The sequence below is a fragment of the Malaclemys terrapin genome, chromosome 22, assembly GCF_027887155.1.
Source record: "Malaclemys terrapin pileata isolate rMalTer1 chromosome 22, rMalTer1.hap1, whole genome shotgun sequence".
NCBI classification, from domain to species: Eukaryota; Metazoa; Chordata; order Testudines; family Emydidae; genus Malaclemys; species Malaclemys terrapin.
The window spans coordinates 9772467-9799780 of NC_071526.1; the positions used below are offsets into that span (position 1 = coordinate 9772467).

The window sequence follows — 27314 nt, forward strand, 5'->3', positions numbered from 1 at the left end:
CCCTGTTCCAATGGGATGATAATCAGAAGGCCAATTGTCACCTTTCGCCTCCTACCCACGAAATACCTTGGCGCTCTTCACTGAATGAACAAGGCCCTGCATGCTTCGCAGAGTTCCCCTGGCAAGTAAATGCTATCCCCACTTTACAGATGGGGAAACCGAGGCACGCAGACACATGACTTGCCCAGAGTCTCACAGGAAGTCGGTGTCGGAGATGGGGTTAGAAGTCAGGTGTTAGAACTTTGGCCTTGCTTGTGTGCCACAAGCCTGCACTGCAAGGACCATTCTCTCCCACTCACTGCCCTGCCTCCCTTTCTCACATCAGGCCTGGTGCACTCTGGTGGGTGTGCTCTCCACTCCACACTGCTGCCATAACTGTCTGTTTTTACCCCCTCCCCGCCCCACCATGCTCCTTGCTTTCCCATCATTGGTTGGCTGAGGCTGGTAATTGTCTCCGTGGGATCACAGCAGTAGCCCGGTAGAAGTAAGCTTTTGTGCGCTCTTTAAGGAGAGAAGAAGGTGGGGAGTGAATGTGTTGAAATTCAGCAAGATCAAAGGCATAATTAATGTGCAGCCCATGCAAGTTTATTTTTAGGGCTTCACAGAAAGGCGGTAGATGTTTTATTCGCACTGGCACACGGATGCTCCAGATTAGCTCTCAGGATTCCACTATGGGGACAAAGTGAGGGACACTGAACTGTTGGGGGGGAGAGGGTATTAGTCAATACTTGAACGTATTTAGCAAGTGACACCTGACTGACTCACTGCAGATTTCTTGCAATGCATGTAGCTTAAGCCCTGATCTGGCTAGGGCTGATGTGCATTAGATCAGTGTTTCTCAACAAAGGTCTATGGACTGGTGCTGGTCCATAGCAGCCTCCTTGCCGGTCCCTGAGATTTCCCTGAAGGCAGCAAGCCGGTCCCTGGTATCAAAAAGGTTGAGAAACACGAATATTCTATGCAGTGGAAGTACAAACCTTTCCAATGCTCTGCTTTAACGCCTCTCCTGGGAAACAGACACGTGTATTAAAGACGCGACTTAGGGTAAGCGAGAGACGTGGCTGTGTCTGGTAGTGGCAACGGAAGAGGTCCAGCGCCAAAAGCCATGTGTCCTGTCACTGGCAGGGTCAGGGACCCGGGTACACTCCACTGCCACCCCTGCTTTTTGTGCCAGGCAGAAAGCAGGTTGGTTTTAGCCTTAAAGCCCCAGGGGCTGGTTGGCAAAGATGCTGATCATCCGCAGCTCCAGTCAGTCCCCGGGGGTGTGTTTATGCTGCAAGTCTTGGAGCCTGGGTCAGCTAACTTGGGCTTGCGGGAGTCAGGCTGCAGCATTACAAATAGCAGTGCGGACACTCGGGCTTAGGCTGGAGTCCAGGCTCTGAGATCCTTCCCCCCATGGGGGTCTCAGAGTCCCAGCTCCAGCCTGAGCCCAAATGTTTACACAGCAGTTTTGTAGCCCCCGACCTGGGCCAGCCACATGTGGGTCTTTTACTGCCATGTAGACAAATCCCGATAGCTCATCACCTCTGGAGGGGCCCGTTTCCTAGGGCAGGAGATTGAAGTAACATACAGCACGGTCGCACTTCTGCTGTATGTTCCTGCCTCAGTGTGCCTAATATAGGAGCTGAATGATTCTCCCCACTCCTCCCTCTATTGCCCGCTAGCAGATGCGAAAGGCAGGGGATGCTTTTCCCTCCTCTCCAGATTCTCAGCCGCCTTCTGCCCTCCCGTCCCCCTCAGACTCTTAGATTGTGTGTGACAATGGCAGGTCTGGTACATGGAGATTAATTGCAACTGTCTAAAAGTAATTCCACTGGATGTGCCTTCTTGGCAGCTGGTGCCAGAGGTAACCGCATGCATCGGGGGACTAGTAATGGGGTTAAGCGCCTCTGTTCTCCAGGTCTCTGGTTAAAAGCCAACCCAGGGCTGCAGTGACCGGATGACTATCTGGCCTGCACGACATGAATTGGACAATCGCCAAGTGTCCACCTCATGCCGATTTACTATACTGGCACCCCTTGGTCCCCTCGCTAGCTTCAGCAGAGGCCATGGACTCAAAGGGCCACATAGACCGAACTCCCCCCTCACAGATGGACGGTTCCACACTTGCATGTGCTTCAGACTTGAGGCATAGTTGCAACCTTTGCCTTTGGTATTCTGTTCTCTGGGGCTGTCAACCCTACGTTTTCTCCCAGCACTAAAATTCACCTATTTAAAAAAAAAAAAAAAAGTCCCTTGGTCACACACATCCACCCCTTCCACCCCCCAAAAAGTCACCAATGCTCTGGGGCTGCTTACTCAGAGCAAGGCACTCTAATAGGTGGGGGTGGGCAGGAGCCCCTCCCCTAGAAGCAGCCAGTTGGCACTGGTGCGATGGTCGTTCTGGGCCGAGCACCCTGAGAAATGAAGCAGGAGCACTAAGCGTTTTCACTTCTCTCCTTCGTTTAGACGTGACTGCGTCTGAGGTCTGCAAATGCCCCTTCTGCTATTAGAGCTTTTCAGCATCACGAAGTCCTCGTTCAGCCCAGAGCCCAACCCCAGGCTGGCTAGTTTCCCATTGTGGGGATGGAAATAACCCCTGCCCCACATCAGAGCTCTGCTCCCGCTGCGCAGTGAGGGAGTGGCTGCAGTTTGGAGGCGGTGGAAGCTAACGTCATTTTAAGTCTATTTCCGTCCTGTAGGCCTGTTCATTGTAAATCCTATAAACCTGGGGGTACGTGATCCACTCTAGTGATCAGAGCAAACTGCTGACTCCCTGCTTGACCGTCAGCCATGCGCTCGAATTCGTGCCTCTGCCGTCCTAGTGCTCAAATCGGGTGAGAGCCGCAGGATGTCACGGCGGAGCAGAGGCTGTATCTGAGCTCTGCATTCCCAGCTGAACTAGGCACTTGCCATCCAGATCTGCGTTTGCTCACGCGGCAAGATCCTTGCCTTGCATGGTTGGCTGGAAGGCAGGAAGCCCCGTGTGCCTGATACACAAGCTGCAGATGTCCTCTCCCCTGCGCCTGACTAGCTGGCTCGCTAGTTTACCTTGCAGCTAGGGCACCTGCAGAGATGAAGCCAGGTTGGGTTTTGTTTCCCTCCCTAAGGCAGGTGTTAAAAGTGTTACTAGTTTCTCTCAGCTTCCTTAGTTATTACTTTGAAAAGCCTATCAGAAGTCTGCTAGCCAGAGAACTAAACCTGCTAGCCAGAAGCCAATGGGAGGGGGCTGGGGGGAGACACGGGATCGAGCTCCAGCAGCTCTACTCCTCCTAAGCCCCTGGAGAGGAGAAGGGTCCTGAGATCCATGACAGGGGCCTGTCCCAAGGCTCCAGCTCTCATATCTGTCTCTGACTGGTAGGTGATGGATACATTTCAAGTCCTTCCCTGTAGCCACCTGTAGGTTCCCCATTTTGGCCCCCAGAGGGGACAACGTGTTGTTTTTCTCCCCCACCCCTCTGGGGCCCTTTAGCCCAAAACCCCCCTGCTATGCAGGAGCTGCTATTTTTTTCCTTGAAACTTTAGGTGATGAGGTGTGGGGAGAGGAAGGCGGCGGATGGGGGCCATCCTCCCCCATGATAAGCCCCAGGGCTTACCTGTGCTGCTGCTTCATTTTTCCAAGCAGTCCCCAAGAAAAACAAACCTGATTCTTATCACTTCAGCACCTGCCTGCTGGGCTCTGAATATAACGGAACTGACCAGAGCGTTGTTAACTTTCCTCAAGCAGCCGCAAGGTGAAACCATGGGCAGCACCAGAGGCACTCGGGCTGCGTCTGTGCAGATTCAGGAGGAAAGCATTGCGCTAGTTCTCCTACGGAAAGTTCTCTTTGCAGCCATGTAAGGGCTGCAACTTCTTATATATTTATTTGTGGTGCCTGGGCCAGGACCCCATTGTCCTCGGTGCTGTACAAACACACCACAAAAAGATGTCCCCTATCCCAAAGAGCTTTCAATCCATGTAGAAAATCTTCAGTTCGACGATTGATAACTTAGACCCCTTCCCTCACTGGGGAAAGCTTCCTGTTTGCCACGTCACCAAGAACAGATGGTACAGCCATGCGCTCTGAAGAATGAAATGGCCAAGCTGCTAACAAAAGCATGGGATCTCTCATTTAAAATCCGCCCCTGTGCCAGGAAACCAGAGGGTAGCATATGTGCCTCGCGTCTTAAAAATAAAGCACTGGGTAAAATCCAGGGAATTGCATCAGTATCCGGAAACTTGGTTGAAATGCTGGTTTAAAAGAGGATTATAAAACGCCTCTCTGGAGCACTGGCGGGATCTGGTGTAACGATTCCTACACCAGCGGAAGGGAGTGCTATGGGAGCTGGGTCTAGGTGTACTGCCCTCCTTCCCCCACGCCCCAAGCTGAGGGTGAGTTCGCAAGTTAAAAACAAGTCCCCAACTCAGCTTCCAAAACAAAGGAGTGACCCTGGTCCACGAGGACGTGTTGCCCAGTTATAGAATCATAGAATATCAGGGTTGGAAGGGACCTTAGGAGGTATCTAGTCCAACCCCCTGCTCAGAGCAGGACCAATCCCCAGATAGATTCCCCCCCCATCCCTATATGGCCCCCTCAAGGATTGAACTCACAACCTTGGGTTTAAGCAGGCCAATGCTGAAACCACTGAGCTATCCCTCCCCCACGGTTCTTCATGCCTGGACGTTTCAGCTAGTTTCTGCTGCAGAGGGAGGGCTAAGGAGCAGCTCTGATTGGCCTCAAAAGAGCAGAGGGTCTCTTCTGAGTCAGTGGCCACTGTGGTGGGCTCCTTGGGTAGGAGACTGGCAGCCAGGGCTATTAAGGGGGTGTTGCAAAAGCCAGCTGGTGCTGGCCTAGTGTCCTTTGGAGCAGCATTGTGTGGGCTGCGTACTCTCCACCGGGGGCATATTTGGGTATAGGCCTGATGAGCAGAGCTGTAGCAGTGAGTGGCTTGAGCCCTTCAGACTAGCAGTGGTGGTGTCGCTGGGGTGGCCGTAGAGCTACGCCATTACCAGGTAGCCTCTCCTGTCGGCGGAAGTTCATAGCTTCTTCTGTTCCCTGGCCTGGAAATGAACCACAAAGATCTGCCAGGTCATCTTAGTCCATCACCCTCCTAGCTGAGCCACTCACATGCATTCGTCTGCAGCTGCAAGGTAGGGCAGTGCTAATATCCCCATTTTACAGATGAGGCACAGAGATGAAGTGACATGCCCAAGGTGTCTGAGTCGGTGGCAGAGTAGGGAATAGACTCCATGTCTCCTGGGTCCCAAGCCAGTGCCTTAGCCACAAGGCTACCCTTCCTTTAATCAGCAAATGCATGTTTCAATTGTTTGATGCTCAGTACCGGGGGGGCTGCCTGTTGTAACATGGCTGCAACTGTCTTCTCTCTCCTAGGTTTCCATGTGATTCCCTCTGTGTCCAACATCGTGCCGGAGAGCTGCCTCCTCATCGTGGTGGGGCTGCTGGTTGGGGGACTCATCAAGGGGGTCGGGGAGAGTCCCCCGATCCTGAAGTCGGACATCTTCTTCCTCTTCCTCCTCCCGCCCATCATCTTGGATGCCGGCTACTTCCTGCCCCTGCGCCAGTTCACGGAGAACCTGGGGACCATCTTGATCTTTGCCGTGGTGGGGACGCTCTGGAACGCCTTTTTCCTGGGCGGGCTGATGTATGCCGTGTGCCAGATCAGCGGCACTGGCCTGAGTCACATCGGCCTGCTGGCCAACCTGCTCTTCGGCAGCATCATCTCGGCGGTGGACCCGGTGGCGGTGCTGGCTGTCTTCGAGGAGATCCACATTAATGAGCTCCTGCACATCCTGGTGTTCGGGGAATCCTTGCTGAATGACGCCGTCACTGTGGTGAGTGAAGCACGTGGCAAGCTGCTTGTAAGGCCTGGTGGCCGAGCTCCCTTGAGGGCAGCAGAGTCTAGACTGGAGGGCAGGGTGGATATGATTGGATTAAAAACAAAGAGGGGTCCTCGTCGCACCTTAGAGACTAACAAATGTATTTGGGCATAAGCTTTCGTGGGCTAGAACCCACTTCGTGAGATGCGTGGAGTGAAAAATACAGTAAGCAGGTAGAAATATACCGCACATGAAAAGATGGGAATTGCCTTATCAAGTGTGTGGGGGGGGGGGGAGATCAGTGCTAACGAGGCCAGTTCAATCATGGTGAACGTGGCCCATTCCCAACAGTTGATGAGAAGGTGTGAGTATCAACAGAGGGGAAATTATTTTTTGTAGCGACCCAGCCACTCCCAGTCTTTATTCAGGCCTAATTTGATGGTGTCAAGTTTGCAAATTAATTCCAGTTCTGCAGTTTCTGGTTGAAGTCTGTTTTTGAAGTATTTTTGTTGAAGAATGGCCATTTTTAAGTCTGTTAGTGAGCGTCCATGGAGATCGAAGTGCTCTCCTACTGGTTTTTGAATGTTACAATTCTTGATTTGTGTCCATTTATTCTTTTGCGGAGAGACTGTCCAGTTTGGCCAATGTACATGGCAGAGGGGCATTGCTGGCACATGATGGCATATATCACATTGATAGATGTGCAGGTGAACAAGCCGATGATGACCTGTCGCCATGATTGGATTAGATGCTTTGCTTGCTAAACCCTGGCGTATGAGTTGCACTGACTTGGATCTCCCCTTAGACTCTGACTTGGTAGTGGGGTGGGGGTTAGGTTACCACCTACACTGCAGCCTGGGGTGTGACTTTCAGCACCTCTACACCAGCTGCAGCTTGCTGCACTCTAGCTAGCTAGTGAGCGGTGAGGACGTGGTGGTGCAAACTTCAGCACAGGCTGCACAAGTGAGTGCATACCGGGTGGGGGGTGTCAAGTGAGCTTGTGCAGTCTGTGCCACCAGGTCCTCACTGCTATGTGTGCTGCAAATCAACCCCCCTTCCCCCGCCTCGGAGTAGACGTAGCCTGAGTTGCATGTGGGTGATAATACTGTTAGCCCTTCTATAGGGCTTATCTGGAGATCTCAGGTAAAGCATGTTGGGGACGGGGACGCGACACTGAGCACTGACTGGGTAAGTGGGTTGCCTGAGGTCAGGGGCAGGAATAGAATTTGGGTCTCCGTTGGCAGGGCTGCAAGCGTACGGTGCCTAGCCCAGCTGGGCCCTGACCCACAGCTGGGGCTCCTTGGTGCTGTGATAATAGCAATCATTAATAGCTGTGTCCCCCACCACTTCTCTCTGAACTGATCCCTGGCAGCGCTGATGCCCTCTGGTTGGGGTAAGTGGGCAGCTGATGCCCGCTGTTTGGTGGACGTGATGCATCTATCCCTCTCTGCAGGCTGCAGCAGGGCTGGAGAGGAGCCAGACAGGAAACAGCCTCTGATACACATGCTGTCACTTGGTAATGAAGCAACCCAGCAACACTCCTCCCCCCCCCCTCCCCCCCCCCCCCCCCATCCCACCGCAAAGGTTCCTCAGGCTGGAGTTTGCTGGACTATTTTTAACTCTGTTTCTTTGCAAAAGTTGTACAGTTCCTCCCTGGACCCCGGTCTGAGCAGGGCCTGATGGGAGCCTTTCACTGCCCAGGGCAGCGGCCTCTTCTCCTTTCCTATCCCCATCCTGCAGCCCGCTCTCACCTCTCCATCTGGATAGATCAGCACTGCCTGGGACTGGGTTTTTTGTATTGGTTTAAACTTGAGAGAGGATGTTCACGGTTTAGAGCGCTCAGCCAAGCCTCTAATTCCTCCCTCCTGCCCAGTGCCAGCAGATTTATTTTAATGTCTGTAGAAAACTCTGCTGAGCTCTCTGATAAGGGCAAAACTGCAAGCTTGGCTAAACTCTCCCGCAAGGGCAAGGGCTGACCTGCTTTGCTGTGTGCCGTCGCCTGGATAGGCAGCCGTGGGAAAACCTCTCCCAGGGCTGGGCTGTGCGTGGGCTCAGAGGCCCAGCTTAGCTGGTGCAGGTTTATTCTATGCGCTCGGGTCTCGCCCATCTAGCAGGAGCCCCCCAGCAGATTGCCTGTGTACTCCCTGCCCCAGGGAATAGGCTGGGCTGGCTGGTGGGAGCGGGAGCTCCCCAACAGTCGAGGGGGTAGTGGCGGAAGAGCTTAGTGCCGATTGCTCATGGGAGAGGAGAGAAGGGAAGGGCGAGGGGATGTTTAACGCTGACCGAAGGGGGTAGATATTTGGAAACCGTTCAGCAGTTTGCTACGTGTGTTGGCATCAAAGCTCCCCTGGGACTTGGCATCCTGCTCCGAGGCATTTCTGGGACCAGACAGTCCATCCGTGGGGTCTGCATCTAAATCGTGGTCTGCGAGGATCATTCAAGGGAACGGCCAGACTGGAGAGCTAAGTATCTCCAAGTCCCTTCAAACGGGATATTCTGGCACCCTGGTCGGAGCCAGTTCTGACACCTGCCATCCCTAGATAACCGGCGTAAGCGCTCCTGGCTATGGAGATCTGTCTCCGGTCAGCGTACCCGTGGCTGTGGCAACATGGGTGCTAATCTTGGAGCGAAATCCGTGTCTCTTAAATTTGTTCCCTTCCAGGGGATGAGCTGGGCTCCGCTGCTACTTGGGCATGGGACATGGTTCTGTAAATAGGCTGCGAATGTGCTGCATTGCTGAGCCCTAGAAATCTGGATGCACCGCCCACGCACGCTCCCTCCCTTGTTAGGTGTTGCGTGCAAAGGAAAATTTCCGGGGCCCTCGGTTCTGTGGAGGAAGCCGTGGCCCGTGCATTGGGTGTTCGGTCGGAACGTGAAGTCTGCCAGAGCCTTTGGAACAGGGATGTGCGTCTGGGGAGACTCTCGCCTTCCGATTGCAGGAGCCGCTTCACTCTGCGTTCGCAAGAGCCCTGGCCGCGGCGGCTCTGTGTAATACAGAAGTGACTGGCTGCATCCTTTCCGGGGGGGTCTCCGGATGAGCCAGCGGTTAGGCCTGTTACAGGAGGCTTCACTTTCACTTTCAACGTTTAGCTTTACAGAGCCGTGTGCCACGGCCCCTTACAAGCTTCCAGAGCTCTGGCTGTCTGCCTGCCGCTTGCCATGTGCACACACGCAGGGAGTCTACCTGCCCAGCCCGTCCCTGCGGCCTGGGCAAAGTCTGGACCTGGGGCCGTAAAGGGATCAAATGCCAATTATGTGCTGGGCCTGGGTTGCTGTGTTTTTTACAGTGCTGGTCGTTGCCTTTGTTCTCTTGCGGCCGGGCCCCGCAGCAGGGGGGGCAAGCGCCTGGTCAGGCATGGGAAAGGAGAGGGGTTTGCTGACCCACCCTGGGCTAGGCTGGGTGTATGAGGTTTCTGGCCCGCCCTGTATTGGGGAAGGGCCTGCAGCTCTGCAGATAGCAACTTGTCGGACAGGTTTATCCCTTTGTTGGGTGCCCAGGTGCGGCTGGCTGACTGGAGGGCGGGTTCATGGCTCTCTCCCCCACCCCAGACTATGCAGGGCAGAACTAGTCCCTCCCAGGGGGACCTGTTCTGCTGCTGCAGTCATTGTGCTTAAGAAGCCTTTCCTCCAGAAAGTTGTTTTAGGATCCCAGTTCTGAATAAACTGCAGCCCAGTGCCATGGAAACTGGAGCAGGAGCGTCACCGAGCAATAGAAAGGAAAGAACGATCAGGATGTTCTAGCTAAGTGCAAGCTGGGGTCTCCATCCTGTCTGAGGCTGTACCCACCCTGGCTAGCAGCGTGATTGCCCCATGCCTGTGTCCCAGGTGGGAAATGAAAGAGAAGGGATCTGCATTCGCCTGGCCTGCTCTAGAGAGCACTGAGCAAGTGGGTTGGCTACAGAAGGGTGTCTGCGGTGGAAGGCTCTTGGGGCAGGGTTAAGGTCCCGGCTAAGCTACACGCTGGCCCTGTGGGGACTGTGTAGATAGAGCCCCGAATAGGGTGACCAGATGAGAGGAAGAAAATATCGGGACACATTGGGGGGGGGGGGGAGGCAGGTCGCCGGCGGAGCAAAAAAAATATCAGGACTAATTGCATCCCAACCAAAGATCGGTCGGGATGCGGGACAAACGCCTAAATATCGGGACGTCTGGTCACCCTAGCTCCGAAGAGCAAGAGACTGGCCTTGAATCTAATCTTCGGGGTCTCTTCTGGCGAGATGCGGCCTTTTCCCCATACGGATATTGGGAGCCTTTGGCAGGGAAGAAAGAGCAGCGCCCCAGGGAGTGAGGTGGGGTAGGGCTCTGGGCCTGGTTGTTGCCAAGGGAAATCCCGGTCCAAGGGCTGGCTGTGAGAGTGCAGGCGTTGGTTTGCCTCGGTGTCCAGAGGTTAGTGCTACAAACAGCAGAACACCTCCCGCTTTCTTCTAATCTTCTGTGCTGCTTTTGAGTACAATGGCTCTTATTGTACGTCCCGTCTGTCTGCTTCGGAGCCTGGCTCAGCGAAGAGGGAGGTGTCGCGACTGTCCCGCTGTCTGCAACTCCCTGCCCCACAGGCTCTTAACTGCTCTTGCTAGGCCTTGGGGAAGGCACCAGCTCTGTGCACTCCTGGCCGCCTGGTTGTAAAGTGCTGTTCCGGGGCTAAGGCTGCAGCTGACAGTACTTAGCCCTTTGCTCTGCTGTGGCTGACACGGTATTTTGAGCTGAATCCCATAGCCCCGAAAGGCATCTCGGCTCCGCTGGGTTTGGCTAACGGAGCAGCCCCAGTGCGCGCTGAGCTAACCAGGCAACCTTGGGGCTGCAGCCGAGATGGCAGAACTTGAGCAGGGATTCTTGGATTTTGACAGTCTCCCACTTGCTGTTACACTGTGCAGCCCAGGGGAGCTTCTGACTTTTCAATCTCTGTGGCCCGGGGGGACCCCATCCATAATCTTCGACTCATAGACTTTAAGGTCAGAAGGGACCATTATGATCATCTAGTCTGACCTCCTGCACAACACAGGCCACAGAATCTCACCCACCCACTCCTGTAACAACCCCCTGATCTATGTCTGAGTTATTGAAGTCCCCCAATCATGGTTTAAAGACCTCCAGCAAGTGACCCGTGCTCCACGCTGCAGAGGAAGGCGAAAACCCCCCAGGGCCTCTGCCAATCTGCCCTGGAGGAAAATTCCTTCCCGACCCCAAATATGGCAATCAGCTAATCCCTGAGCATGTGGACAAGACTCACCAGCCAGACACCCAGGAAAGAATTCTCTGTAGTAACTCAGATCCCATCTCATGTAACATCCCATCACAGACCATTGGGCATATTTACCTGCTAATAATCAAAGATGAATTAATTGCCAAAATTAGGCTGTCCTATCATACCACCCCCTCCATAAACTTATCAAGCTTAGTCTAGAAGCCAGCTATGTCTTTTGCCTCCACTGCTCCCCTTGGAAGGCTGTTCCAGAACTTCACTCCTCTGATGGTTAGAAACCGTCGTCTAATTTCAAGTCTAAACTTCCTGATGGCCAGTTTATATCCATTTGTTCTTGTGTCCACATTGGTACTGAGCTTAAATAATTCCTCTCCCTCCCTGGTATTTATCCCTCTGATATATTTATAGAGAGCAATCATATCTCCCCTCAGCCTTCTTCCGGTTAGGCTAAACAAGCCAAGCTCTTTGAGTCTCCTTTCATAATATGGGTTTTCCATTCCTTGGATCATCCTAGTAGCCCTTCTCTGCGCCTGTCCCAGTTTGAATTCATCCTTCTTAAACATGGGAGACCAGAACTGCACACAATATTCCAGATGAGGTCTCACCAGTGCCTTGTCCATTTTAGACTGCAAACTCTTGGGAGCGGGGGCTCTGTCTCCCAGTGCTAGGAGCTGTACAGACACAATGAGGCCTGTGTCGCAGTCTGCGCTTCTGGGCCCTCCTGGAATACAAACAATTAGAGCTGCGAGGCTTGCTTTGGAGAGCCGTGCGCCCTGCAGGCAGGGTGCTGAGATCAAGTGAAGCACCAGTGAACCAGAAGGGAAGGTGGCTCGTAGGGCTAGTTTTCCCCCCCACCCCCCATCCTTTCCCAGCTGCTGCGTCCCTGGGGTGTTTGCATGTCGCACGCAGCCGAGCGCCACTTGCTTTTGCGTTAGATTTGATGGAACAAATATTCCAGGATGGCAATTACCAAAGGGTTTGCACGCAGCAGGGCGGGTGCTGGCAATGGAACCAGGGGCTTAACTGTGTGTTTCCTTGCCATGTCGCAGACTAATGCATAGTCCCTTTGATGCAGATCTCCCGTTGGCAGCCTCTGATCAGGGCTCCCCTGAGGGGAGAGCCCATCCTCCCTGTGCTTCACAGGAGCGTGGCTGGCTGCTTGAAACAGCCCTCTCTCTCTCTCCAGCCCCCTGGGCTAGATGGACCTTTGGTCTGCCCCAGTAGGCCCATTGTTATGTTCTCCCTTTCCAGGTGCTCTACCACCTCTTCGAAGAGTTTGCCAACTTCGAGCAGGTGACGGTTACTGACATCATCCTGGGCTTCCTGAGCTTCTTCGTGGTGTCCCTGGGCGGCGTCTTCGTTGGTGTGATCTATGGAGTCATTGCCGCCTTCACCTCCCGCTTCACCTCCCACATCCGCGTCATTGAGCCCCTCTTCGTCTTCCTCTACAGCTACATGGCATACCTGTCGGCCGAACTCTTCCACCTCTCCGGCATCATGGCGTGAGTACTGGCTGGGTGGGACCGTCGCACTCAGCACACTAATATACTCTCTGCCTGGGCTTCATTATCAGGGTTGAGCTGTGTTTGGGCAGGTCTGCACTAGAAAACTAGGTCGGCATAGCTAAGTCGCTCAGGGGTGTGAAACACCCACCCACCCACCAGCAACCTAAGTCCCTTGGTAGACAGCGCTGGGTCGACGGTACAGTTCGTCCATTGACCTAGCTACCGCCTCTCAGTCCCTCCTGCCAGCATAGATAGAAGGGCCACTGGAGCGTTTTAAGTGTAGACGCACCCTAGTAGGGTGAGCAGATGTCCCGATTTTGGAGTCTTTTACTTATATAGGCTCCTATTACCCTCCATCTCCATCCCGAATTTTCACAGTTGCTGTCTGGTCACTCTACACCCTCGTGACATCACTAGGGATGTAACATTGGCCACATTGGATCAGGCCCCTGATCCATCTAGGCCAGTATCTGTTCTCTGACGGTGGTTTCACAGGAAGGTGGAAGAAACCCCGCAGTGGGCAGCTATGGGATAATCTCCCCTTGGGGAAATCTCGTCCTGACCCCTGTTAGAGCTCGTGTGATCCTGACACAGCAGGGTACGGTCCCTCACGGAGTGCGCTAGTGTTTCCTGCAATAGAGCCAGATAGTCTTGTTCTCCGTAGAAACCTCCGGCCCCTCTTTGTATCAGGCCGTGTTCTTGGCCCCAGCGATACCTGCTATGGGCTTGCCCCAGTTGAATTACATTGATTCTGCTAGTGCAGGGCCCTAGTGCAGCCTTGCTGAGCTGGGGGAAGCCCGTGTTGTGCCAGTGCAGTGCAGTGCACCTACATCAGGGGTTTGCACTAGAGCAGAGGTTCTCCAACTGGGGGTCGGGACCCCATTTTAAGGCTTGCTGGGGCTCGGGGCTGAAGCCTGAGGGATTCAGCCCTGGGTGGCGGGGCTAAGGTTACAGGCCCCCTGGCTGGGGCTGAAGTCCTTGAGCTTTGGCTTTGACCCCTTCCCCGCCCAGGGCAGGGGGGTCCGGGCTTTGGCTCCCCCACCCGGGCAGTGGGAATCAGGTGGACTCAGGCTTCAGTCTCCCCTACTGGGGTTGTGCAGTAATTTTTATTGTCTGTGAAGTTTGAGAACCCCCGCACTAGAGGAACTGAACTGGAAACAGGGTGTGAGGGTAGTTAACCATTAGAGCCACTTACGGATCCTCCCTCGCTGGGAATTCTTAAATCAAGATTGGAGATTTCGCCAAGGCCTGCTCTAGTTCAAACAGGAAGTGACGGTAGCAGTCACTTCCAGCCTTGGAATTGATGAACTGCATCACCGTGGTTACCCGAGTGCAAATTTCCTGATCGTCAGCTGGGCCTAAGGTGGTCGCCAGCGATAGCCAAACCCTGCAGGGATCAGAGGCCTTTTCAGGGTTTTAAATTGCATGGGGACAGGAGTTCAAATGTCCATCATGTTGGTTCCAGAAGTGGAAGCTGTCCTGGAGAGTGAGCTTGGGGGTGGACCTCTTAATTCCTTCTCAGCAGTAACACTGATCTGCACTCAAGTAGCACTATCATCAGAAGGCCTCCAGGCATATTAGATGGGGAAACTGAGGCATAAGAGAAATCTTTCTCAAGCTCACACCAATCAGAGCTGCTAATAGAGCCCAGGCTCCAGCGACTCTAGCTCTGTGCCAGGCCTGTAGCAGTAGGCATGGTCAGTTTGGCGCCTCCATTCCCACCCTTGGATGGGTGCTGAGCCCCTTAGGGTATATCTACGCTGTGAACCCGCGGCAGCGAATGTCAGAGCCCCCGTCAATTGACTCAGGCTTGTAGGGCTAAAAATAGCAATGTAGACCTTTGGGCTGGGGCTGGAGCCCAGACCGTGTCATCCTGCAAGCGGGGAAGGTCTCAGGGCCCAGGCTCCAGCCTGAAAGTCTATGGGGCAGTTTTATAGCCCTGCAGCCCAAGCCCTGTGCCCCCAGAGTCAACGGACTCGGGCTAGCTGTGTGGGTCTTTTATTGCAGCGTAGCTGGGAGAGTTTGCTTTCACTGCAGCTGGCTTGGGCTCTCCTTGTGTTACACATACTAAGGCTGCTTCTGCAACCTCTCCTGCCCTGCCCTTGGGGCTAGAGAGAGGCCTTGCCGCCTCCTTCCCTGCCTGTCACTCCCGCTGTGAATGGAGCCGAATCAGCTGCATCGTGGGCCTGGTGAGTCACTGCAGTGCTTTGTTGCCAGAGAGGCCAGCGTGCCAGACGCAGCATGGTGAGCCCTTTGCTTACAAAGCACCCTGTGCCCCAGCCCCAGCCTGCCTCCAGTCACGTTCCTGAGCCGTGCCCTGCCCGGGAACTCCTCTGTTGCTTTCCTTGGTGGCCCCAAGTAGCGGCAGGTGGGTCCCGGACTCCGGCCCCACCTGCACTGGTGTTTGTCCTTCGGGCTGTGCAGCGCTGACTTTCTCGTATCCGGTCTCTGCTGACTGGCGGAGCTGTGATAAAGCCAGAGGAGCCCTAAGGTGCTGCTGAGGCCAGCGCCACTCCTAGGGCAAGGAGCTGATGACAATCCTGCTGGGTGCTGGTTTCCCTGGGTGCTGTTAAGTCCTCTCCCCTCCTCCTCCCTGCAGGCTCATCGCCTCCGGTGTGGTCATGCGCCCTTACGTGGAGGCAAACATCTCCCACAAGTCCCACACCACCATCAAGTACTTCCTGAAGATGTGGAGCAGCGTCAGTGAGACCCTGATCTTCATCTTCCTGGGGGTCTCCACCGTGGCCGGCCAGCACTACTGGAACTGGACTTTCATCATCAGCACGCTGATCTTCTGCCTCATCGCCAGGGTGTTAGGTGAGGCGCCGGGGCCCTGGTGCCTGCCCTTTCTGGTGGGGTTGCTCTCATGCCCTCACCAAGCACGGAGACTCCCCTGGAGCAGGAGAGCAGCGGTACTGCCACGTGAAGCTGGCTTCTCTGAGCCCTAGATAGGGGCTGTTGCTATTCTTGTCCTCGCTAGGTAGAGCACGGAGCTGGGAGGCTGCGGTTGCCTGGTTTCTAGGGAGCATGCAGCACTGCAGGGGGGGCTGGGAGGAGCACTTATCAGGGCTTCTGGCATTCGCGCCCCAGCACTTGGCCTCTGGAGGGCTGGGTTCCAGCCTGCCTTGGGTCACAGGCTGAACCAGGCAAGGGGCCAGACTGGTCCCTAGACACCACTTTCCCCCCGTTAGCCGGTGCTCTGGATTGACTCCCTTAGAGCCCAAAGGGGCCTGTGCGTATCCACAGAACAGGAGCACACGCACCGTCTCCGTTCCCTTCTCGGACCTGGGCTGCAGACCCCCCGGGGGAGGCTGCTCCGCCTGCGTGGCCCCTTTCTGCCCTTAAGCAAGGGACAGTTGGGATGTTCCTTTGTAGACCCTTGCCCATGGGGAACTGGACTGCGACCTGCCCTGCCCAACCCCTGAGCAGCCTCCAAGTGGGGGTATCTGGCTACTGCCAGCCTGGGCTGGGCTCAGACCCGGGAGAGTTTCTAGCATATGCTGTACCAGACAATATGCTGTGTCTTAGAGGCTGGGGATAGGATGGTTAGAGCTGGGGGTTGCAAGCCAAGATTTGGGACAGGGGAGAGGGACCCCCACAGAGCATGGGGACCCTAGCATTGTCAGCCTTTTGCTTTCACTGGAGTGCTCTGTGTTTCACCCCCACCCCCAATGGCAATGGTTTGTGCTGCATGTGCCTGGTTCCGCTGATGGAATAACATGGCTGGTGTCTGTCAGGGGCTGACCTTAGCCGGGGGGGGCAGAGTGTGTGTGTGTGTGTGTGTGTGTGTGTGTGTGTGTGTGTGTGTGTGACTCTGCTTGTGTAACCTGGAGGAGGTCTGTCCTGTCCTCCCTGCTCACTCTCTAGGTGTCCTGGGCCTCACCTGGTTCATCAACAAATTCCGCATTGTGAAACTGACCCCAAAGGACCAGTTCATCATCGCCTACGGTGGCCTGAGAGGGGCCATTGCTTTCTCGCTGGGTTACCTCCTGGATTACGAGCACTTTGGCATGAGAGACATGTTCCTCACAGCTATCATCACAGTCATCTTCTTCACGGTCTTCGTGCAGGTAGGTGGAACTCCCCTTCCTGGCCTTGGCCAGGCACCCTGACAATGCGGCGACGGGCGTCAGTCAGGAATGTTGTTTCCCTGGCGCTTCTGGCTGAGGAGCAGATGTTTGGGTCCATGGCTGCTGTCGAGGATGAGCTGTGGGACAGCCCAGGGACACACCCTGGCAAGGAACTCTGGATGTTCCTCGCTCTGCTGCTGACTCACTCCATGACTGTGGGCAGATCCCTTCCGCTCTCTGGGCCTCAGCTGCCCTGTCTTTAAAATGGGGTAGTGACACTTGCCTGCCTTTGTCCAGCTCTTCGGGCTCGCTGGCTGGGAAGTGCTGAAGATTTGTCACTTTGAGAGCTCCAGCAGCTTTCAAAGGCCGTGAGGAGTCCAGAGTGGCTCCAGCCTCTGTCTGACATCACCTCTGTGCTTCGGTGTCTATTCTAGAGAAGGGTCCCCCTGTAATGTCAGCCTCCTGGGGGACGACCGCTGGATTCCCATGGCACAAAGAAACAGGAGGGCGGCTTGCACCTCACGGGCAGAGGGGTACGAGCCAGCTAGAAAATATACAGCCTGTTCTTCTCTCCAGCTGTGACAGTCCTAGGCCTTGGAGGAGGTAGGAGGGACCTGGAGTGCCTGGGTCCATTATGTCCTGTAACAGGCCTGACTCCAGGAGGGCAGGGTTTGCTCCAGGGTAAGGATGGTGCCACCACCAGGGATGATGCCCGTGCTTTGCTCTCTCAACCGGGCGAGGGCTCTCACAGGGGTATGATCTCCTCCCTAGGGGATGACCATTCGCCCCCTGGTGGACCTGCTGGCTGTGAAGAAGAAGCAAGAGACGAAACGCTCCATCAACGAAGAGATTCACACCCAGGTAATGGCTCTCCCAACCCGGTGTCCCTCCCTGGCGCTGCTTTCCTGCGCTTCTCTGCCTTCTCAGTCCTCTTCTGTTTCTGCTCCCCTGTCCCAAAGGCGGGAACCCAGGGAGGCGTGCAGCCGGGCACTGCCTATGAGCTGGTATCCAAGGTAAGGGGGGCGGGAGGGGGCAGTTAAAGGACTGTGCCGGGTCCCTGTCGTTTTTTAGTGCACATTCTCTAACCAAGACCTTCCTGTTGTAAGCAGTAGCGGAGCAGCCAATCAGGATAGGCCTGTGCTGCCACCCAGAGGCCGATCCTCCTGGAGCTGCGCCTAATAGCCTCATGCTGTAGTTGGGCGAGGCTCAGCCTGACAGCCCACCAGCCCCGGGTTAACTGGGAGGGGTGGGGAGAGAGGTCTGGCCGGTGCACGCTCCCGAGGCTGAACACACGCTTTTTGCTTTGCGCCCTCTCCAGTTCCTGGATCATCTCTTGACTGGCATCGAGGATATATGTGGTCACTACGGCCACCACCACTGGAAAGACAAGTGAGTGCGGCGCCCGCGTGCACGGGCTTTCCGACGCCGGGGGGAGGCAGGCGTGCGGGGGGTTGAGGGGAAGCTGGGGCAAGGAGCAAGAGTTTTAGATGCAGCCTAGCAAGCTCAGGTCCCCCAGTTCTTGCAATGCCCTGAAAGCCTGCTCCGCTCCAGCTCATTCCAGGAACCCATGGTGAGCAGCAAAGGGAGGCGGTGCTGCCGCATAGAGCTATGCTGTGCCAGAGGCCTGTGTTCCCTTGTCCTCTTCCCCCACCAGCCAGGATGCCCTTGGATTCCACCCAGCCAATTCCAGCCCAGAGCACAGTCCATAACTGCCTTGCTCTGCGTGGGAAGTTCAGCTTTGGCTCCGCCTCCTGGCTGCCTGCTCTGTGTATGGGGGCTGCCAGAGAGCGTGGGGGACTCACTACCGAGGGAGGGAGGGATTTGCCAGGTGCTGGAGTGGGGAGGGTCAGCACCGGCTCCTTGATGGAGGGGGGGGGTAGCAGGATGCATCTCTGCCTTCGTTCTCATCGCCGCATGACCCAGCAGCCCTCTGCCGTGCTCAGTGGATCCGATGCCAACGCTGCAGGAGTGCGCTCGCCGGTCCTTGATGTCACCTGTAGCTGATGGGCATGTGCGGCTCTTCGGTCTCTGAAGTATATTGGGGCCCTGGGCACGGGGGGAGCGTGTCTGACCCCTGGGCCTAGACTCCTTCGCACCCAGAGGAACTGAACTCTATCGATCTGCTGGGCTCGCTGGTTCTAAGGGAAGACACGAGGACGCTGGGCATGACACTAATCAAATGGGGCAGGGACTTTAGGGTCACTTCCTGATACATCCCCTTCTCTCTTCCCCTCCCCCCACCCTGGGCAGGCTGAATCGCTTCAACAAGAAGTACGTGAAGAAGTGCCTGATCGCGGGCGAGCGGTCCAAGGAGCCCCAGCTGATCGCCTTCTACCACAAGATGGAGATGAAACAAGCCATCGAGCTGGTGGAGAGCGGAGGGTTGGGCAAGATCCCCTCTGCCATCTCCACGGTCTCCATGCAGTGAGTATACCTGGCTATTTGCTTTACAGGGGTAGCTAGCTTCTGTCAGTGGCTCCCACTGGCTCTAAATCCCTCCTTCCAGCCGTTCTGGCCAGCCTCCTCTTCCCAGTGCCTCCCGTAAAGCCCGGCTTTGAGGCTCCCTTATCTTTGCTGTCTGTCTGTCCAGGAACATCAATCCCAAAGCCCTGCCCGTGAAGCGCATCCTGCCAGCGCTGTCCAAGAACAAAGAGGAGGAGATCCGAAAAATCCTGCGCAACAACCTCCAGAAAACCAGGCAGAGGGTAATGACTCGAATCTACCCGCAGGCTGTCTCCCTGCAGCTCAGCCCATCCCCTTGTGGGGGATGGGGAGGAAGGAGAGAATTTCCAAATAGGGCAGCTGGGACCCATGTTGCATTTCCTACCCACCTGTTAGTGTACTTACCCGCCTCGTCCTCATTGTCTACCTGTGTACGTAAGCACGGCCATACTGGGTCAGACCAGAGGTCCATCTAGCCCAGTATCCTGTCTTCTGACAGTGGCCAATGGCAGGTGCCCCAAAGGGAATGAACAGAACAGGAAATCATCAAGTGATCCACGCCCTGTCACCCAATTCCAGCTTCAGGCAAACAGAGGCTAGGGACACCATTCCAGTAATTCCCAGTCCTTTCCTCCCCTTCCCTTGTTAGGCTGTACCGAGCATGAAGAACCACACAGCTGGGCTGGCGGTTGACTTGGGGTAGGGAGGAAAGCTGGCCTTGTGGGTTTGGGACCTTGGAGATCTGGGTTCAATTCCCCAGCTTTGCTAAACGGTCTGTGATCTGGAGCAAGTCACATCATTTCTCCGTGCTTTGGTTCCTCGGCTGTCGAACAGGGAAAATAATCCTGCCTTTGGCTTGTAAGCTCCTGGGGGCAGGAACTGTGTGTTTTGTGCAGCACAGCAGGGCCTGATCTCGGCTGGGGCCTCTAGGTGATAAGGGCCAGGGGGTGGGTCCCAGAGAGCCCCGGCTGTGTAGTAGGGGGCAAATGTCTCTTGTGCTGCCCTGCACAGCCGGAGCAGGGGTGGAGGAGGGAAGCTGCTGTAGGACAGGCACTGTTGAGCTCTGATCATGGCTGTGCTATTCTAGCCAGCCAGGAGGGTGAGTGGGGGTCATTCCTCAGGGGCTCCTCGGTGAGCTAGGAGCACAAGTCCCAGGTTTGTTTGTGATGAAATCTATGGACTTTTGCTGCTAGCTCTGGAGACGTGTGGAAATGCCAGGCTGGGAGTTCCTCGGAAAGCTGCCGACAGCCCTGTCCCTGTGCTGGGGAGCAAGCTCGGCTTCTCGCGCGGCAGAGCCGAGAGTGGGTGCCTTGCATGTTTCCCATGTGTCTTACCCTGATCCCTTTTGGGTCCCTTCTCAGTTGCGATCGTACAACCGGCACACGCTGGTGGCCGACCCTTACGAGGAAGCTTGGAACCAGATGCTGCTGAGGAGGCAAAAGGCCCGGCAGCTGGAGCAGAAGGTGCGCTGGGGAGGCGGGAGCTGACGGCTGGCTGCGGTGTGCCGGGCGGGGAGGGGGGCGTTTGCACAGCGTGTTTCTCACTCCCGCTGAAGGAGACTGGGCCCAAGTGGCAGCCAGTGAAATGTGGCGACCCTGCGTGGCTCTCCTGCCAGACAACGGTGGGGTTTAGGGCATTTAAAGTGACCCCACCGGCTCGTCCTAAGGTGCGTCCCTCACCAGAGCAGCTGAGTGTCTGTGCAGCTGGGGATGGTGCATCTGTTTCCTGTGACTCCACTGGGAGTCTCACTGCTTCTGTTTGCCCCATCCCCAGTGGGGCACTGCCCCCACCAAGACCCCCGCCCTGGCCCTTTAGAAATGTGAGCTCTCACGCCTGCGTGGCCTTCTGATTTCAGATCAACAATTACTTGACAGTCCCAGCACACAAGCTCGACTCTCCCACAATGTCCAGAGCACGCATCAGCTCAGGTACGTGGGGGCTGCCGGAGGGGAGGGGAAAAGGTGGCCTGGGATGACGTGGGAGATGTGGCGATGGGGTGTTGCTTACAGCAACTGTTCTGCTGCACTTGTGCTGATGATGATCCGACCCCTTCTGCTCTTCACGCTTTCCTTTAAAGGCCAGCTCTGGTCATGATGACGCAGGCCCCTGCAATGTCCTGTTCCTCTTGCTTCCAGACCAGCCGTGCTCAGTTCCCAGTGTGACAAACTCCCCCTCACATCCAGCCGAGCTTCAGCCCAGCCACATTAGCAGGGCAGCGCTGTGGAAACTGCCATGCCCACCGGTCCAGACCCCCCACCAGCTAGTCCTTTGTGTCGTTTCCCCTCTTCTGCCCCATCCCCCGAAGCAAGGCCAACACTTTGCAGAACACTGTGTTGGCAAGGCCTGAATCAAACACCCAGGGAATAGAAAAGAAACCCACGTTGCCGTTCGGAGTGAGAGTTTGAAGTATAGAGGAAATTGTCAGGAGCGCTGACAATTCCCACGCGTGGCCACGAGGGGGCAGCCTTTCCAGCTGTCTGGAGTGAGCCATTCCTGGCAAGGTGCAGTTGCTGCTGCATACCTGACCCACAGCTGTTCAGGGCCCAGTTCCCAGGGGTGCTGAGCTCCCACTGACGTCTGTTCAAGTGGGGCCATGCTCTGCACTCTGGAGATCAAGCCCTGAGCGTGCAGCTCAAACGGGGTCCTGTGGGCAGGGACTGTACACTAGATTCCCGTGCACTGTCCCGAGCCCCAAGCAAAGCAAATATTCTCAGGGCACTTGGAAAGGTGCATGCAGCTCAAGCACTGTTTTTATGTAGCCGGCATCTGTGCTGAGCTAGCAGTGTCCTCTCTCCTGGGCTTCCTAGCCAGCCAGGTGAGTGGGTCTGCTCTCGTCAGCGTTCGGTTTTTTTAGGCCTTGAGCGTTCACTCTTTAGAAAGTGAGCTCTGTCCTCGCTCCGGGCGTGAGGTTCTTGACCATTTATTGCCATGTATAAAACCGTCCCCTCAAAGCGTTTTACAGACATTGACCGAAGCCTCAGACTTGCCTGTGTGGTCGGTCAGTAGTGTCGTGAACTCTTTTTTTTACATACAAGTTAGGAATGATTTCCCCAGCCCTCCACCCCCCCCCTCCAGCCACTAGCTCTCACTCCCAGCAGTAGGAACAGATCCCAAGATTCTGTACTCTGAGCTCCCCACCCCCCGATTACTAGATCATATTCTCTTCAAGCGCTGGGAATAGAACCCAGGAGTCCTGACTCCCATCCCCCCTGCCCTAACCACTAGACTCCACTTCCCACGCACTATTTTTTAATGAGTGGTCTAAGAAAACTCCACCTGGCCCTCTGGGTGAATTGAGGGCAGCTGCGTTTGGTGCTGAGATGGTGACTGTTCGCCCCGCTCTCTCTCTCCAGACCCGCTGGCGTATGAGCCCAAGTCGGACTCGGGGAACCTACCTATCATCACGATTGACCCAGCCTCGCCCCAGTCTCCGGAGTCCGTCGACCTGGTAAACGAGGAGCTGAAGGGCACAAGCTGCCTCCCACCGTCGCCCGAGGAGGACGAGGAAGGGCTCGTGATGCACGTGATGGAGCCTTCCTCACCGGGCACTGACAACGTCTTCACCCCGGGGGCCAGCGACAGCCCCAGCAACCAGCGAATGATGCGGTGCCTGAGTGACCCTGGGCCTCAGCCCGAACCCGAGGAGGGCGAGCCATTCATCCCCAAAGGGAAGTAGCAGCGGGTGCGTTGCCAGATCTGGCCTGCAGGGGGAGCTGCTTGCACACACATGGATTCTTTTATTTCCCATTGGTTCCCCTGGCGCTACCCTCGGGGTTTGGGAGGGTGGAATGGGGTGGCTGCCCTGCCGAGGGAGCGTTGGCTGTGGCAGGTGAGGAATCCTTTGCCCAAGCGGAGGAGAAGACCCCAGCAATTCTCAGCGAGAAGGGGAGCCCATGCATTCCAGCCTGGTCCTTCAGTTTTCATGCGCTGCCCTGGACGGTTTTCCCTTGCTGAATGGGGGGAGGTCTGAAAGGAGCCCTGCTCTACGGGATCGTGCTCACCAGCAGAGTTGGCTTACACAGGCGCTTCGTGGCTGTTGGAGACACTTCCCCCAAGGGCAGATCTGTGCTGTTTACCCTGCCTCAGACGCAACCCTAATCCTTGCCAACTCAGGGACTGCTGCAATGGGTGTGGCTGTGGGTTACTCCCCAGACAGTCTGCGTGAGGGAAGAGGGCTCTAGGCTTAGCCTCTGCCCACCTTGGTTACCTGCTGTAAGTTAGCGTCCCTGTCCCAGAGCCAGCGCGGCAGCCGGCCTTGCCACTGGGGCTGTTGCAAGCAGAGGGTGTCCCTCAGCAGAGGAGCTGGAAACCCCGCACTGTCCTGCACATGCTCTGCTGCAGGTGCTACCGCACAGCCCAACTCCTTCCAGCAGCCTCAGCGGTGCTCGGCTCACCCTCTTCCCCAGCTCAGCAGGGGCCAGCTTGGCTCAGAACTGCAGAGTCAGTTCTGCGGCCGCCGTCGCCTTGCGTTGGCTGGTGCCTCCAGCTGCCAGGCTGTGTCCCCCCCCTCGTCCCCCCCCCCCCCCCCAGCAGCCAGATTTTTAAATGTCTTTGTTCAGGGTTAGGGTGAATGCAGCGTTTTAGGTTCTTCAATGAAGGGGTGGTTAAAACTTAAAAAAAATGTCCATATAGCCATATGGGGGTCACTGTGGTTCCATGCCCTGGAAGTCTCCATTCTCTCACTTAAAAGCTTTCGCTAGAAATATACTTCTGGGGAGCTTGCTGCATGCCGCGAGGGGGGCTCCGAGCAGGGGTGGGTGAGCCTCAGCCCACCCATCATCCCCTCCAGGGTCAGCCCCCCACTCCCTCCCTATTCTGGGCAGGGTCACCGTGTGGAATACCCTGCCCCCCCCCCCCCCCAATTGGTTGGCCATTTTCTGATTTGATGATCTAGGCGTCTCGTTTTAAACCCCACCCGCATCCAGAGCTGTCTAAAAGCAAGGAGCGTTTCTGAACCAAAGATGGTTGGATGGGCTGATTGTACATAGGGAACAATGTGCTTTATTTTTTTTTATTTTTATTTTTTTTTAAACACTGCATATATTTTCTTACCTGGTGACTTAATAAACGTGGGCTGGGCCTTGGGACGTCCAAGCCACTCACCCTGCCTGGCTGGGGATGCCGCCTCCATGCCCTCACACTGCACATTCCTTTAATATAAAGCTTTAATAGCCTCTGACAGGCAGGGAAGTCTCTCCACCAAAGGGGCCAGTCCAGGGAAACGGGGCCAATGCGTCCCAGGCTCCAGGGGTTGGGGTTCGCCCGTGTTTGTAGACTGTTCCCATAGCTGGTAGCTCTCCTCCTCCCTCCCGCACTGGTGGACCCATTCAGGGGCATCTCTGATCGCTTCCTGGCATTCAGTACAGCCTCCTGCTCCCATCTACCCCCTGGGCTGTCCCGTCCCCACCCCTGGGCTGCTTTCCTCCCGCGCTGGGTGGGAGAATCTCCTGGAACCGGCTCTTGCTACGCTCCCCCCGTCCTGGGTGTCTGGGTCTAGTTCTCCTGGGCTGCAAAGCTTTGCTCCCCCCTTTGTATTCGGGGAGGGGCTCCTAGGTTGTTAGTGGCCAGGGGCGATCCACGGGGCTGTTGCATAGAACAGCTGCTGCTTTGGGGCTGTGTATTTAAAATGGGGGCCGGGGAGGCGGGGCTGCAGGCATGGGGGAGGGGATGAGGGCCTGGGCTGTCCGTTCTGGAGCAGGCGGAAAGCCTTCCGTTCTTGAGACCTCTATGGGTGCTGCGTCGCCTGTCAAGGGGGCTCCAGGGCATGCTGCGAGCATGGCTTTAAGGGCACCAGCCACCTAGCGAGCCCCTTTGGTGCCTGCCTTCCTCCAGTAGCACTTAGACAACCCCGTCGGAGCGCCCTGCTCTGTGCCCCGCGCTGTGCCTTTTAGCCACACAGTGTCTGCCTGCGTAAATGGCGTCCTCCTACCTTCCTGCCTTCAGTAAATGCTCTGTGTGTCCCGTGACTTGGTGGGCCTGGCCGGGGCGCCTGCCTCAACCCAGCCTACTCCATATGTGAATCCATTCCGCCATCCACTTAGCGAGCCTCCCTCACGCCTGCTCGCCCAGCCCGTTCTCAGGGCTGGGGCCAGGGGCCGGGCGGGCGGCGTGGTTTTCCTCTGACGTGCAATATCGGTCTGACGCGGGGCTCTCTGCAGCTCATGGCCTCTGAGCGCCCAGAGGCAGGGAGTCCACAGGAACGTGGCTGTCTCTGGGAGCGTGTGCAAAGCTCTGCCTCCGGGGGGAATAATTAAGCAATGAAAATTCTCTCTTGTATAAAACACCTGTAAAGAAGATCTTTTTTTCATGACTCTTCTAATAAATTAATGTTTAATTTTTAGTGATTTTCATTGACCTTGGACCCTTCTGCCCTCCTTCTCTAGAAGCTTCCACTCAAAGAGCTCAAAGCAGCACTTACCAGTGGCCCAACCCACCGCCTTGCAGGTAGAGAAGTACTATCCTCCTTCTGCAGATGGGGAAACCGAGTCACACTGGCTGCACTTTGCCAAATGCTAACATGGGGAGTCAGCAACAGGGCTGGCGCTAGGACCGCCTCACTCCTCTTCTGTGCTCTCGCTACTGCAGCCCTTCTTCCCTTTAATATCCACAACCAGGTGGTCTGGCTGGGGGTTGCATCTTTTAGCTTGCTTCTTCCCTACCTCTGGAATCGGAGCACTGCGCTGCGCCACCAAGGGCTGCGGATGCACCGAAGGTGAGCAGTAACCTAGAGCATCTTTGTCATGCTGCAGCTGAACCTGGCAGCGCAAACTCAAAGCTAGTAGCGGTCTCAGCCCTTCTGCTTGGCATTGCAGAGCCCGCTGTCAGGTCTGTAGGGGGTAGTCCTGAGATCAGGAACATTCCCGAAGGATGGAGGAGGCAGGACTCGCTTGTAAGGGTCATGGCAGGTGAGTGAGGCATCAGGTAGATGGAGTTCCAGCCAGCAGATGGCAGTGCACATTCACATGCGGTCTCTCTCGCACGCTAGGTGGGCAGACTGGTGCTCAGAAACTAGGGGCCGTCTGCACCCTCCCTAAATTGGGTTTAGGAGAAGGACAGAGCTACTTTTAGCATGATCCCTAATTTTCACGGCAGGCAGCCCTGCCTCTCCAAAGGAACCCAACAAGCTCTTTGGAGTCTGTCTCCAATCGTCTGGCGCTTGAATTCATCCTGGCTGTAGAAAGTTGGCTACAGGGTATGTGGGGAGTTGGGCAGACGCTGAACAGGGTTATTACTTGTGATCTACCAGCCTCAAACAAAAACATGGCCCCAGTGTGCCAGGCGCTGAACTCATCTGGAATCAGACAGTCCCTGCGGCAAGGTGTTTACAGGCCAAACACCCAAGACCGAAGATGGCTGGGAGAGGAACTGGATCGTTGGTCTCGCTTTACCGGTGGGGAACTGAGGTCCAGGGAGGTTCAGTGACTTGCCCACACTCACACAGGGAATCCGCAGCAGGGCCAAGAACTGAGCTCAGATCTGCGTCCTAGCCCCGAGCCTCCCTTAGCCATGCCACCATCATCCTCACACGGAAGAGCCAGGATGTTCATAACGGCCTTCTGCCCCCGGGCAGGGGCTGTCGTTCTGATGACATGCTCAATCCTGGCTGTTCAATAATAGAACGCAGGGCTCCTGAATCCCACTCCAGTAGCCTGTCCTCACGCGTCGTTTTGACCCTGATTCTGCCACAGTGTGGGTGTGGCCTACAGGGAGTTGTCTGCAGCAGACTCGGCTGTAGTGGAGTTACATCAATCGATCAGCCGCCGTACTAGGGAAGAACAAAGACCAAGGCCTGGCAGCAGGCACTTGTTCTAATGTACCCGGGCTTTGGGTTCTGAGCCCTGTAGTAAAGCATCATCTATTGCTGGAGGAGTCGTAGCAATAACCTTTTTCTGCAGCAAGTCTCTCTTGGGCTGTATCAGCTGAATAGAGAAGAATGGGCGTGGCTCAAGCTCTGTGTCTCAAAACCTGTTTTAAAATGTTAATTTAAGCCTCTCGGTGCCTCTGTGACATAGGAACTACAGCTGGGGAAACTGAGGCGCAGAAGGGCAATGACCGGTTCACCCAGTGTGTCTGGGAACGGAGCCCAGGAAGCCTGACTCCTAATTCTGTGCTTAGCCACAAGGCCAGCCAGAGACTGAAAGGAAAAGAGTGGGGCCAACTGAGCAATCCGGGACCAGAGAGGTGGAGTCAAGGGGAGTCCTGCCCTGGTCCTTGATCCTTCCCTAGGGCTCTGGTGACTTCACATCACTCTGGCTCTGACGGCTGTGCTGGGGGAGTGGCATGAAGCCGGGCGGGACCCT

At 55.8% G+C, this 27314-nt stretch overlaps 1 protein-coding gene across 1 annotated transcript in view; it reads left to right on the forward strand.

The window, feature by feature from the left end:
* SLC9A1 (solute carrier family 9 member A1) overlaps positions 1-25354 on the forward strand; it is a 59595-nt gene extending 34241 nt beyond the window's left edge. Inside the window, exons 2-12 of the mRNA XM_054011836.1 lie at positions 5352-5812; positions 12249-12499; positions 15102-15319; positions 16370-16572; positions 17344-17433; positions 17891-17961; positions 18823-18996; positions 19163-19277; positions 20376-20477; positions 20870-20942; positions 22368-25354. Of these exons, the coding sequence (XP_053867811.1) occupies positions 5352-5812; positions 12249-12499; positions 15102-15319; positions 16370-16572; positions 17344-17433; positions 17891-17961; positions 18823-18996; positions 19163-19277; positions 20376-20477; positions 20870-20942; positions 22368-22690 (2081 nt within the window). The 3' untranslated portion in view covers positions 22691-25354. The remainder of the gene's footprint in view (positions 1-5351; positions 5813-12248; positions 12500-15101; positions 15320-16369; positions 16573-17343; positions 17434-17890; positions 17962-18822; positions 18997-19162; positions 19278-20375; positions 20478-20869; positions 20943-22367) is intronic.
* Positions 25355-27314: the final 1960 nt, after the last annotated feature.